This window comes from Tachyglossus aculeatus, chromosome 1, assembly GCF_015852505.1.
Source record: "Tachyglossus aculeatus isolate mTacAcu1 chromosome 1, mTacAcu1.pri, whole genome shotgun sequence".
Lineage (NCBI taxonomy): Eukaryota > Metazoa > Chordata > Mammalia > Monotremata > Tachyglossidae > Tachyglossus > Tachyglossus aculeatus.
The window spans coordinates 8031268-8045964 of NC_052066.1; the positions used below are offsets into that span (position 1 = coordinate 8031268).

Below are 14697 nucleotides of genomic sequence, written 5' to 3' on the forward strand. Positions count from 1 at the left end.
CTGTGCAGAGCACTGTGCTACTACTAATAATAATGATAGCATTTATTAAGTGCTTACTATGTGCCAAACACCATTCTAAGCGCTGGGGAGGTTAAAAGGTGATCAGGTTGTCCCACGGGGGGGTTCACAATCTTCATCCCCGTTTTCCGAATGAGGGAACTGAGGCCCAGAGAAGTGAAGTGACTTGCCCAAAGTCACCCAGCTAACAAGTGGTGGAGTCGGAATTTGAACCCATGACCTCGGACTCCAAAGCCCGGGCTGTTTCCACTGAGCCACGCTGTTCATCCAGTCACTCATCCTCTCCCACTTGGATTACCGTATCGGCCTCCTCGCTGACCTCTCTGCCTCCTGTCACTCATTCATTCGTTCATTTGATATTTATTGAGTGCTTACTCTGTGCAGAGCACTGTACTAAGCGCTTGGATAGTATAGTTCAACAACAGAGACAATCCCTGCCCAACAACGGACTCGCAGTCTAGAAGGGGGAGACAGACAGCAAAACAAAACAACTAGACAAGCATCCACAGCATCAATATAAATAAATAGAATTATAGATGTGTACACATAATAATAATAATAATAATGATGGCATTTATTAAGTGCTTACTATGTGCAAAGCACTGTTCTAAGCGCTGGGGAGGCTACAAGGTGATCAGTTTGTCCCACGGGGGGCTCACAGTCTTAATTCCCATTTTACAGATGAGGGAACTGAGGCCCAGAGAAGTGAAGTGACTTGCCCAAAGTCACACAGCTGACAATTGGCAGAGCTGGGATTTGAACCCATGACCTCTGACTCCAAAGCCCGGGCTCTTTCCCCTGAGCCAAGCTGCTTCTAATCGTTACACGTCATTAATAAAATAATGAATATATACAAATAATATACAAATAATGAATATATACAAATATCCATAAGTGCTGTGGGGTGGGGAGGAGGGTAGAGCGGAGGGGAGGAGGAGCAGAAGAAAAGAGGGGGCCTCAGTCCGGGAAGGCCTCCTGGAGGAGGTGAGCTTTCAGTGGGGCTTTCATAATAATAATAATAATAATGATGGCATTTATTAAGCGCTTACTATGTGCAAAGCACTGTTCTAAGCGCTAGGGAGGTTACAAGGTGATCAGGTTTGTCCCATGGAGGGCTCACAGTCCTAATCCCCATTTTCCAGATGAGGTAACTGAGGCTCAGTGAAGTGACTTGCCCAGAGTCACACAGCTGACCGTTGGTGGAGCGGGGATTTGAACCCATGACCTCTGACTCCAAAGCCCGGGCTCTTTCCACTGAGCCATGCTGTTTCTCTAGCTGCCGCTTTCATTCATTCAATCGTATTTATTGAGCGCTTACTGTGTGCAGAGCACTGTACTAAGCGCTTGGGAAGTCCAGGTTTGAAGGGGGGAAGTGAGCTAGTTTGGCGGATTGGAGCAGGGAGGGCATTAGCGCTTAGTACAGTGCTCTGCACACAGAATATGTAGCAAATAGAATAGGAAATATGTACAAGTAAAATAAATAGAGTAATAAATATGTACGAACCAGCTGGGTTCTACTGTCCTCTCATTCAGTCACTTCACTTCTCTGGGCCTCAGTGACCTCATCTGGAAAATGGGGATTAAGATTGTGAGCCTCCCCCCGTGGGACAACCTCATTCATTCAGTCGTATTTATTGAGCGCTTACTGTGTGCAGAGCACTGGACTAAGCGCTTGGGAAGTCCAAGTTGGCAACATCTAGAGATGGTCCCTACCCAACAGTGGGCTCACAGTCTAAAAGGGGGAGACAGATGACAAAACTGAACATACTAACAAAATAAATAGAATAGATATGTACAAGTAAAATAGAGTAATAAATCTGTACAGACATATATACAGTTGTATAATGTGCATCTAGCTTTATTTCTATTTGTTCTGACGACTTGACACCCATCCATGTGTTCTGTTTTATCGTCCGTCTCCCCCTTCTAGACGGTGAGCCCGCTGTTGGGTAGGGACCGTTTCTATATGTTGCCGACTTGTACTACATCATCATCATCATCAATCGTATTTATTCAGCGCTTACGGTGTGCAGAGCACTGTACTAAGCGCTTGGGAAGTCCAAGTTGGCAACATCTTGAGACAGTCCCTACCCAACAGTGGGCTCACAGTCTAAAAGGGGGAGACAGAGAACAAAACCAAACATACTAACAAAATAAAATAAATAGAATAGATAGGTACAAGTAAAATAAATAAATAAATTAATTAATAGAGTGACAAATATGTACAAACATATATACATGTATACAGGTGCAGTGGGGAAGGGAAGGAGGTAAGATGGGGGGGATGGAGAGGGGGACGAGGGGGAGAGGAAGGAAGGGGCTCAGTCTGGGAAGGCCTTCTGGAGGAGGTGAGCTCTCCGCAGGGCCTTGAAGGGAGGAAGAGAGCGAGCTTGGCGGAGGGGCAGAGGGATTGGGGGCATTCCAGGCCCGGGGGATGATGTGGGCCGGGGGTCGATGGCGGGACAGGCGAGAACGAGGTACGGTGAGGAGATCAGCGGTGGAGGAGTGGAGCGTGCGGGCTGCGATGGAGAAGGAGAGAAGGGAGGTGAGGGAGGAGGGGGCCAGGGGATGGACAGCCTGGAAGCCCAGGGTGAGGAGTTTCTGCCGGATGCGCAGGTTGATTGGGAGCCACTGGAGACTTTTGAGGAGGGGAGTAATGTGCCCAGAGCGTTTCTGGACAAAGATAATCCGGGCAGCGGCGTGAAGTATGGATTGAAGTGGGGAGAGACACGAGGATGGGAGATCGGAGAGGAGGCCGATACAGTAGTCCAGACGGGATAGGATGACAGCTTGAACGAGCAGGGTAGCGGTTGGGATGGAGAGGAAAGGGCCGATCTTGGCAATGTTGCGGAGCTGAGACCAGCAGGTTTTGGTGACAGCTTGGATGTGAGGGGTGAATGAGAGAGCGGAGTCGAGGATGACACCAAGCGCTTAGTCCAGTGCTCTGCACACGGTGAGCGCTCGATAAGTACGACTGAATGGATGAATGAATGATGGATTGAGGCTTCCGTGGCCTTCGCGGTGGTCCGCGGGCCAGCCGACCGACTGACCCCCGTGCGGCCCCCCCTCTCTCTTTCTCTCTCCCCAGGTGTTTGAGCAGCTGGTGCGGCCCCTGATGGGTATGAGCCTGGCATTGCAGAGCCAGGTGCGAGAGCTGGCGGGCCTCCTGCGCCTCAAGGACACCCAGATCCAGGACTACGAGGACGGCGGGGCCACGCTCAGCCGAGGTAATAATAATAATAATAATCATCATCATCATCATCACCATCATCATTATCATCATCATCATCATCAATCAATCGTATTTATTGAGCGCTTACTGTGTGCAGAGCACTGGACTAAGCGGTTGGGAAGTCCAAGTCGGCAACATCTAGAGACAGTCCCTACCCAACAACGGGCTCACGGCCTAGAAGCAGGAGACGGACAACAAAACAAAACATGTGGACAGGGGTCAAGTCATCAGAATAAACAGAAGTAAAGCTGGATCAATCAATCAGTCAATCAGTCGTATTTATTGAGCGCTTACTGTGTGCAGAGCACTGGACTAAGCGCTTGGGAGGTCCAAGTTGGCGACATAGAGAGACGGTCCCTACCCAACAGTGGGCTCACAGTTGAATAATAATAACGATGGCATTTATTCAGCGGCGGGGCCACGCTCAGCCGAGGTAATAATAATAATAATAGTAATAATAATAATAATCAATCAATCAGTTGTATTTATTGAGCACTTACTGTGTGCAGAGCTTGGGAAGTACAAGTTGGCAACATATAGAGACAGTCCCTACACGACAGTGGGCTCACAGTCTAATAATAATAATGACGGCATTTATTAAGCGGCAGGGCCACGCTCAGCCGAGGTAATAATAAGAATAATAACAACAACAATAATAATAATAATAATCAATCAATCAGTCAATCAATCGTATTTATTGAGCGCTTACTGTGTGCAGAGCTTGGGAAGTCCAAGTTGGCAACATATAGAGACAGTCCCTACCCAACAGTGGGCTCACAGTCTAATAATAATAACGATGGCATTTATTAAGCGCTTACTACGTGCAAAGCCCTGTTCTAAGCGCTGGGGAGGTTCCAAGGTGATCAGGTGGTCCCACGAGGGGCTTCCAGTCTTCATCCCCATTTTCCAGATGAGGTCACTGAGGCCCGGAGAAGCGAAGTGACTCACCCAAAGTCACCCAGCTGACAGTTGGAAGAGCCGGGATTTGAACCCGTGACCTCTGACTCCAAAGCCCGGGCTTTTCCCACTGAGCCACGCGGCTTCTCTAGGGCAGCCGCGGGGGAGGCAGGGGGGCTCAGGGGAAAGAGCCCGGATTTGGGAGTCGGAGGTCGTGGTTTCTAATCCCGGCTCCGCCACCTAATTTGGTTGTCCGTCTCCCCCTTCTAGCCTGTGAGCCCGCTTTTGGGAAGGGACCATCTCTAGATGTTGCCAACTTGGACTTCCCAAGCGCTTACTACAGTGCTCTGCACACAGTAAGCGCTCAATAAATACGATTGAATGAATGAATGAATGAATGAATGTCACTTGGCTTCTCTGGGCCTCATTTACCTCATCTGGAAAATGGGGGATGAATCAATCAATCAATCAATCAATCAATCGTATTTATTGAGCGCTTACTGTGTGCAGAGCACTATACTAAGCGCTTGGGAAGTACAAGTTGACAACATATAGAGACAGTCCCTACCGTGAGGCCCACGTGGGACAGGGGCTGGGTCCAACCTGATCACCTTGTATCCACCCCAGCGCTTAGTCCAGCGTCTGACACCTAGTTAAGCGCTTAACAGATGCCATGAAAAAAAAAACGATCACTGGCCTGGGCATCAGAGGACCTCAGTTCTAATCATCCTCATCATCAATCGTATTTATTGAGCGCTTACTGTGTGCAGAGCACTGTACTAAGTGCTTGGGAAGTACAAATTGGCAACATATAGAGACAGTCCCTGCCCAACGGTGGGCTCACAGTCTAAAAGGGGGAGACAGAGAACAAAACCAAACATACTAACAAAATAAAATAAATAGAATAGATGTGTACAAGTAAAATAAATAAATAAATAAATAGAGTAATAAATCTGTACAAACATCTATCCATATATACAGGTGCTGTGGGGAAGGGAAGGAGGTAAGATGGGGGGGATGGAGAGGGGGACGAGGGGGAGAGGAAGGAAGGGGCTCAGTGGGGGAAGGCCTCCTGGAGGAGGTGAGCTCTCAGTAGGGCCTTGATCTCAGTAATCCCGGCTTCATCATTTGTCCATGGGTTACCTTGGGTGAGTCACCTCACTTCTCTGGGCCTCAGTCACCTCACCTGTAATTATAATAATAATGATGGCATTTATTAAGCGCTTACTATATGCGAAGCACTGTTCTAATCAATCAATCAATCAATCAATCAATCGTATTTATTGAGCGCTTACTATGTGCAGAGCACTGTACTAAGCGCTTGGGAAGTACAAATTGGCATCACATAGAGACAGTCCCTACCCGATAGTGGGCTCACAGTCTAAAAGGGGGAGACAGAGAACAGAACCAAACATACCAACAAAATAAAATAAGTAGGATAGAAATGTACAAGTAAAATAAATAAATAAATAAACAGAGTAATAAATATGTACAACCATATATACATATATACAGGTGCTGTGGGGAAGGGAAGGAGGTAAGACGGGGATGGAGAGGGGGACGAGGGGGGAGAGGAAAGAAGGGGCTCAGTCTGGGAAGGCCTCCTGGAGGAGGTGAGCTCTCAGCAGGGCCTTGAAGGGAGGAAGAGAGCTAGCTTGGCGGATGGGCAGAGGGAGGGCATTCCAGGCCCGGGGGATGACGTGGGCCGGGGGTCGATGGCGGGACAGGCGAGAGCGAGGTACAGTGAGGAGATTAGTGGTGGAGGAGCGGAGGGTGCGGGCTGGGCTGGGGAAGGAGAGAAGGGAGGTGAGGTAGGAGGGGGCGAGGTGATGGACAGCCTTGAAGCCCAGGGTGAGGAGTTTCTGCCTGATGCGCAGATTGATCGGTAGCCATTGGAGGTTTTTGAGGAGGGGAGTGATATGTCCAGAGCGTTTCTGGACAAAGATAATCCGGGCAGCAGCATGAAGTATGGATTGAAGTGGAGAGAGACACGAGGATGGGAGATCAGAGAGAAGGCTAGTGCAGTAGTCCAGACGGGATAGGATGAGAGCTTGAATTAGCAGGGTAGCGGTTTGGATGGAGAGGAAAGGGCGGATCTTGGCAATGTTGCGGAGCTGAGACCGGCAGGTTTTGGTGACGGCTTGGATGTGAGGGGTGAATGAGAGAGCGGAGTCGAGGATGACACCAAGGTTGCGGGCTTGTCAGACGGGAAGGATGGTAGTGCCGTCAACAGAGATGGGAAAGTCAGGGAGAGGACAAGGTTTGGGAGGGAAGACAAGGAGCTCAGTCTTTGACATGTTGAGCTTTAGGTGGCGGTCGGACATCCAGATGGAGATGTCCTGAAGGCAGGAGGAGATGCGAGCCTGGAGGGAGGGGGAGAGAGCAGGGGCAGAGATGGAGAGCTGGGTGTCATCAGCGTAGAGGTGATAGTTGAAGCCGTGGGAGCGAATGAGGTCACCAAGGGAGTGAGTGTAGATTGAGAACAGAAGGGGACCAAGCACTGAACCTTGGGGAACTCCCACAGTAAGAGGATGGGAGGGGGAGGAGGAGCCTGCAAAAGAGACTGAGAAAGAACGACCAGAGAGGTAAGAGGAGAACCAGGAGAGGACGGAGTCTGTGAAGCCAAGGTCAGATAACGTGTTGAGGAGAAGGGGGTGGTCCACAGTGTCAAAGGCAGCTGAGAGGTCGAGGAGGATTAGGACAGAGTATGAGCCGTTGGATTTGGCAAGCAGGAGGTCATTGGTGACCTTTGAGAGCGCAGTTTCCGTGGAATGAAGGGGACGGAAGCCAGACTGGAGGGGGTCGAGGAGAGAGTTGTTGTTGAGGAATTCTAGGCAGCGCGTGTAGACAGTTCTAAGCACTGGGGAGGTTGCAAGGTGATCAGGTTGTCCCACGGGGGGCTCACAGTCTTAATCCCCCTTTTCCAGATGAGGTCACTGAGGCCCAGAGAAGTGAAGTGACCCACCCACAGTCCCACAGCTGACAGTTGGCAGAGCCGGGATTCGAACCCATGACCCCTGACTCCAAAGCCCCGGCTCTTTCCGCTGAGCCACACTGCTTCTCGTGTCATCTGTGTGACTTTGGGCGAGTCACTTCACTTCTCTGGAGAAGCAACGTGGCTCTGTGGAAAAGAGCCCGGGCTTTGGAGTCAGAGGTCATGGGTTCAAATCCCGGCTCCGCCACTTGTCAGCTGGGTGACTTTGGGCAAGTCACTTCACTTCTCTGGGCCTCAGTTCCCTCACCTGTAAAATGGGGATGAAGACTGTGAGCCCCCCGTGGGACAACCTGATCACCTTGTAACCTCCCCAGTGCTTAGAACAGTGCTTTGCACATAGTAAGCACTTAATAAATGCCATCATCATCATTAACAAAGACCATTATTATTATTTTATTATATATCATTATCGTATTATTATCGTATATCGTATATTATTATTGTTATTATTATTGTTATTATTATTATTATTATTATTATTATTATTATTATTATTATTATGAGCCTCTGTCTGCCGGTCAGCGGCCGTCACGGACCCTCTGAGAGAGCAGCCTGTGGGCTCAAAAGTCTCCTGGCATTGGGACCGTCTCTAGATGTTGCCGACTTGGACTTCCCAAGCGCTTAGTCCAGTGCTCTGCACACAGTAAGCGCTCAATAAATGCGATTGATTGATTGATTGATTGATTGATTGCTTTTAGATCGTCTGAAGACGGAGCCGTTCGATGAAGATGCCTTCCAGGAGCAATTCGTCGCCGAGGTAGGAGACGGCCCGGCGGCCCTTCCCACCCCCCGGCCCCGGCCCGGGTCCGCAAGGTGACCCTTGCTCTATATTACTCTATTTATTTATATTACTCTATTTATTTATTTGTTTTACTTGTACATATCGATTCTATTTATTTTATTTTGTTAGTATGTTTGGTTTTGTTCTCTGTCTCCCCCTTTTAGACTGTGAGCCCGCTGTTGGGTAGGGACTGTCTCTATATGTTGCCAATTTGTACTTCCCAAGCGCTTAGTACAGTGCTCTGCACATAGTAAGCGCTCAATAAATACGATTGATGATGATGATGATGATGATGACCACCTGACGCCGGCCTGCTGTCACCCGTCGTCCGGGGACGGGGTCGTTCAGTGACCGGCGAGGCGAGAGAGGGGCCGGGGACAGAAAGCCTGAGCTTTATATCAAATTTAGTCCGCGAGGTGAATTGAGTTGGTGTAATTGTTTAGGTGCCCTTTTGGGAGGAACATAATCAATTAGCAATATCAGAGCTTCCCGGCGCGGGAGGAACACGATTGTACGTTAATCATGCTTGGGTGAGGCGGCCAGCTCCCACCCACCAGCGCTTAGAACAGTGCTTTGCACATAGTAAGCGCTTAATCAATCAATCAATCAATCGATCGTATTTATTGAGCGCCTACTGTGCACAGAGCACTGGACTAAGCGCTTGGGAAGTCCAAGTTGGCAACATAGAGAGACGGTCCCTACCCAACAGTAGGCTCACAGTCTAGAAGGGGGAGACGGACAACAAAACCAAACATATTAACAAAATAAAATAAATAGAATAGATATGTACAAGTAAAATAAATCAATCAATAAATAGAGTAATAAATCTGTACAAACATATATACATCTATACAGGGGCTGTGGGGGAAGGGAAGGAGGAAGATGGGGGGGATGGAGAGGGGGACGAGGGGGAGAGGAAGGAAGGGGCTCAGTCTGGGAAGGCCTCCTGGAGGAGGTGAGCTCTCAGTAGGGCCTTGAAGGGAGGAAGAGAGCGAGCTTGGCGGATGGGCAGAGGGATTGGGGGCATTCCGGGCCCGGGGGAGGACGGGGGCCGGGGGTCGATGGCGGGACAGGCGAGAACGAGGCCTAACGGTGAGGAGATTAGCGGCGGAGGAGGAGCGGAGGGTGCGGGCTGCGATGGAGAAGGACAGAAGGGAGATGAGGGAGGAGGGGGCCAGGGGATGGATGGATGGATGGATGGATGGACAGCCTGGAAGCCCAGGGGGAGGAGTTGCTGCCTGATGTGCGGATTGATTGGCAGCCACTGGAGATTTCTGAGGAGGGGAGTAACAGGCCCACAGCGTTTCTGGACAAAGACAATCCGGGCAGCGGCGTGAAGTGTGCATTGAAGTGAGGAGAGACACGAGGATGTGTCTCTCCTGATCACCTCGTAACCTCCCCAGCGCTTAGAGCAGTGCTATGCACATAGTAAGTGCTTAACAAATGCCATTATTATTATTATTCTCTGGGCCTCAGTTCCCTCATCTGCCAAATGGGGATGAAGACTGTGAGCCCCACGTGCACCAACCTGATCACCTCGTAACCTCCCCAGTGCTTAGAACGGTGCTTGGCACATAGTAAGCGCTTAACAAATACCATTATTATTATTATTATTCTCTGGGCCTCAGTTCCCTCATCTGCCAAATGGGGATGAAGACTGTGAGCCCCACGGGGGACAACCTGATCACCTTGTATCCCCCCCAGCGCTAAGAGCAGTGCTTTGCACATAGTAAGCACTTAACAAATATTATTATTATTATTATTATTATTATTATTATTATTATTCTCTGGGCCTCAGTTCCCTCATCTGCCAAATTGGGATGACGACTGTGAGCCCCCCGTGGGACAACCTGATGACCTCATAACCTCCCCAGCGCTTAGGACAGTGCTTGGCACATAGTAAGCACTTAATAAATGCCATTATTATTATTATTGTAACCTCCCCAGTGCTTACAACAGTGCTTTGCACATAGTAAGCGCTTAACAAATACCATTATTATTATTATTCTCTGGGCCTCAGTTGCCTCATCTGCCAAATGGGGATGAAGACTGTGAGCCCCACGGGGGACAACCTGATCACCTTGGAACCTCCCCAGCGCTTAGAACAGTGCTTTGCACATAGTAAGCGCTTAATAAATGCCATTATTATTATTGTAACCTCCCCAGTGCTTAGAACAGTGCTTTGCACATAGTAAGTGCTTAACAAATACTATTATTATTATTATTATTATTATTCTCTGGGCCTCAGTTCCCTCATCTTCCAGATGGGGATGAAGACTGTGAGCCCCCGTGGGACAACTTCATCACCTTGTAACCTCCCCAGCGCTTAGAACAGTGCTTGGCACATAGTAAGCGCTTAACAAATACCATTATTATTATTATTCTCTGGGCCTCAGTTCCCTCACCTGCCAAATGGGGATGAAGACTGTGAGCCCCCCGTGGGGCAACCCGATCACCTTGTAACCTCCCCAGCGCTTAGAACGGTGCTGGGCCCGTAGTAAGCGCTTAATAAATGCCATTATCTTTATTATTAACAAACTCGGTTTTAAAAAAAGATAAATCCGAGAAGGAAGAACGAGCCCCTGGCCCTTCCAGAGCCCCGGCCCCGCTGCCGCCTTTCCCAATCCCGGGCTCCCTGACCGGAGGCCGCGGCAAACAGGACGCGGCGGGGTCAAGGGTCAGCCGGGGCCCGGCCGGGAGGATGCGTGCCATCAAAACAAGCGGCCTGAGCGGGAAGGATGAAGAAGCGGGGGGGATGTGGAGGACCACCGGGGCGGGCCGAGGCCGGGGCTCCCGTCGGCCGGCGGCGGGGAGCCCCCCGCCTCCGGGCTCCCGGCCCCGGCGGAGCCAGGAAAGGGGCCGGGTCAGTCGGGGGGCCACCGGGGGGTCACCGCCGCGGTCACCGGGCCGGAGGAATAAGAATAATAATAATAATAATGTTGGTATTTAAGCGCTTACTATGTGCCAAGCACTGTTATAAGCGCTGGGGAGGTTACAAGGTGATCAGGTGGTCCCACGGGGGGCTCCCGGTCTTCATCCCCGTTTTACAGGTGAGGGAACTGAGGCCCAGAGAAGGGAAGTGACTTGCCCCAGGTCACCCAGCAGACATGTGTAATGATGATGTTGGTATTTTTTAAGCGGTTACTATGTGCCAAGCACTGTTCTAAGCGCTGGGGAGGTTACAAGGTGATCAGGTTGGCCCGTGGGGGGCTCACAGTCTTCATCCCCGTTTTGCAGCAGACATGTGGGGGAGGTGGGATTCGAACCCATGACCTCGTACTCCCAAGCCCGGGCTCTTTCCACTGAGCCACGCTGCTTCCCTTCCCTTCCCCACAGCACCTGAATATAATAATAATAATAATAATGGCATTTATTAAGTGCTTACTATGTGCCAAGCACTGTTCTAAGCGCTGGGGAGGTTACGAGGTGATCAGGTTGGCCCACGTGGGGCTCCCAGTCTTCAGCCCCGTTTTACAGGTGAGGGAACTGAGGCCCAGAGAAGTGAAGTGACTTGCCCCAGGTCACACAGCAGACATGTGGGGGAGGCAGGATTCGAACCCATGACCTCGGACTCCCAAGCCCGGGCTCTTTCCACTGAGCCACGCTGCTTCCCTTCCCTTCCCCACAGCACCTGAATATAATAATAATAATAATAATGGCATTTATTAAGCGCTTACTATGTGCCAAGCACTGTTCGCTGGGGAGGTTACAAGGTGATCAGGTTGTCCCACGGGGGGCTCACAGCTTTAATCCCCATTTTACAGATGAGGTCACTGAGGCCCAGAGAAGTGAAGTGACTTACCCAAAGTCACACAGCAGGCAGCCGGGGCCTCGGGGGACACGCGGCGGGAGAAATGGCGTTCAGCGATTGCCCGGCATTTAATCATAATAATAATCAATCAATCAATCAATCAATCGAGCGCTTACTGTATGCAGAGCACTGTACTAAGCGCTTGGGAAGTACAAGCTGGCAACATATAGAGACGGTCCCTACCCAACAGTGGGCTCACAGTCAATAATAATAATGATGGCATTTATTAAGGACTTACTATGTGCCAAGCACCGTTCTAAGCGCTGGGGAGGTTACAAGGTGATCAGGTTGTCCCACGGGGGGCTCACAGTCTTCATCCCCATTTTACAGATGAGGGAACTGAGGCCCAGAGAAGTGAAGTGACTTAATAATAATAATGGCATTTGTTAAGCGCTTACTATGTGCGAAGCACTGTTCTAAGCACTGGGGAGGTTGCAATCAATCAATCAATCAATCGTATTTATTGAGCGCTTACTGTGTGCAGACCACTGGACTAAGCGCTTGGGAAGTCCAAGTTGGCAGGTGATCAGGTTGTCCCACAGGGGGCTCCCAGTCTTCATCCCCATTTTACAGATGAGGGAACTGAGGCCCAGAGAAGTGAAGTGACTTAATAATAATAATAATGATGGCATTTGTTAAGCGCTTACTATGTGCCAAGCACTGTTCTAAGTGCTGGGGAGGTTCCAAGGTGATCAGGTTGTCCTACGTGGGGCTCACAGTCTTCATCCCCATTTTACAGATGAGGGAACTGACGCCCAGAGAATAATAAGTTCCCTCATCTGCAAAATGGGAAGCAACGTGGCTCAGTGGAAAGAGCCCGGGCTTTGGAGTCAGAGGTCATGGGTTCAAATCCCGGCTCTGCCACTTGTCAGCTGTGTGACTTTGGGCAAGTCACTTCACTTCTCTGGGCCTCAGTTACCTCATCTGTAAAATGGGGATGAAGACTGGGAGCCCCCAGTGGGACAACCTGATCACCTTGTAACCTCCCCGGCGCTTAGAACAGTGCTCTGCACATAGTAAGCACTTAACAAATGCCATTATTATTATTATTATAAATACCATCATTATTATTATAAATAGGATCGAATGAATGAATGTGTCTGTTTATTAGAATAATAATAATGATAAAATGGCATTGGTCAAGCGCTTACCATGCCAGGCACTGTACTAAGCGCTGGAAGCATGGCTCAATGGAAAGAGCCTGGGCTTTGGAGTCAGAGGTCATGGGTTCATTCATTCAATCGTATTTATTGAGCGCTTACTGTGTGCAGAGCACTGGACTAAGCGCTTGGGAAGTCCAAGTTGGCAACATAGAGAAACGGTCCCTATGTGTCTATTAGAATAATAATAATAATAATGATAATGATAAAATGGCATTGGTCAAGCCAAATATTATTATTATTATCCTAATATATTATTGTCCTAATCCCAATTATATTATTATTATCCTGATAATTATTGTCCTAATAATAATAATAATAATAATGATAAAATGGCATTAGTCTTCCAGACTGTGAGCCCGCTGTTGGGTAGGGACCGTCTCTATATGTTGCCAGCTTGAACTTCCCAAGCGCTTAGTACAGTGCTCTGCACACAGTAAGCGCCTAATAAATACGATTGAATGAATGAATGAATGAGTCAAGCGCTTACCACGTGCCAGGCACTGTACTAAGCGCTGGGGTGGATCCAAGCAAACGGGGCCGGACACAATCCCTGCCCCCCGTGGGGCTCACGGTCTTAATCCCCGTATTCCAGATGAGGCCCAGAGAAGTGAAGCTACTCTCCCAAGGTCACACAGCAGACATGGTGTGGAGCCGGGATTCGAACCCACGTCCTTTCGAATCCCAGACTTCCTCGTGTTCCGGAGGGAAGCGAGGGCGGGATAGCCCGGGGTGGGGCGGCAGTTTGGGGGGCAACCCATCTGGTTGCCATCAGGCCCCGGATTTATTATTTATCCGGCGTAATGGGGCGAGGCACCGGGTGGGAATTCCGGGCCGGGCATTCCCGGGCCACACCGCGGAACCACCAGCCCGTGGTTTGCCGGGGCCCGGGAGTCAGCGAGGCCCGGCCCTCTGATGTTTGGACTTTACTGTGCCTGTACGGAATTTATTTTTGTTTAATTCACATATTTTAAATGAATTGTAGAAAGCGGGATTAAAATCATTTCCTAAAAGATGGTGAATAAGGTACATGAACAAGGTGCAGTCGGAAATGAAAATTACAGTGGACTCTAATTTTAGAGCAGAATATCCGAACAGGTTGCGGAATCGTATTTTCCAACTGCTTAGTACAGTGCTCTGCACACAGTAAGTGCTTAATAAATAGGATTGAATGAATATGTATATATGTTTGTACATATTTATTACTCTATTTTACTTGTACATATTTATTCTATTTTGTTAATATGTTTTGTTGTCTGTCTCCCCCTTCTAGCCTGTGAGCCCGCTGTTGGGTAGGGACCGTCTCTAGGTGTTGCCAACTTGGACTTCCCAAGCGCTTAGTACAGTGCTCTGCACACCGTAAGCGCTCAATAAATACGATTGAATGAATGAATGAATGAATGCCCCCGCTGCCCACGCCGGGCGCGTCTAGTCTAGCCCGGGCCCGGCAGTCGGAAGGACCGGGGTTCTAATAATAATAATAATGATAATGATGATTCACCTGTATATATGTATATATGTTTGTACATATTTATTTATATTTATATTTATTACTCTATTTATTTTACTTGTACATATCTATTCTATTTATTTTATTTTGTTAGTATGTTTGGTTTTGTTCTCTGTCTCCCCCTTTTAAACTGTGAGCCCACTGTTGGGTAGGGACTGTCTCTATATGTTGCCAATTTGTACTTCCCAAGCGCTTAGTCCAGTCCTCTGCACATAGTAAGCGCTCAATAAATACGATTGATGATGATGATGATGATGGCATTTATTAAGCGCTTACTATGTACACCGTTCTAA

At 49.0% G+C, this 14697-nt stretch overlaps 1 protein-coding gene across 1 annotated transcript in view; it reads left to right on the forward strand.

Moving 5' to 3' along the window:
- Window positions 1-14697, forward strand: part of NHEJ1 (non-homologous end joining factor 1) — a 201126-nt gene that overhangs the window by 18548 nt on the left and 167881 nt on the right. The window contains exons 3-4 of the mRNA XM_038748968.1: window positions 3107-3245; window positions 7841-7899. Coding sequence (XP_038604896.1) covers window positions 3107-3245; window positions 7841-7899 — 198 coding nt within the window. The remainder of the gene's footprint in view (window positions 1-3106; window positions 3246-7840; window positions 7900-14697) is intronic.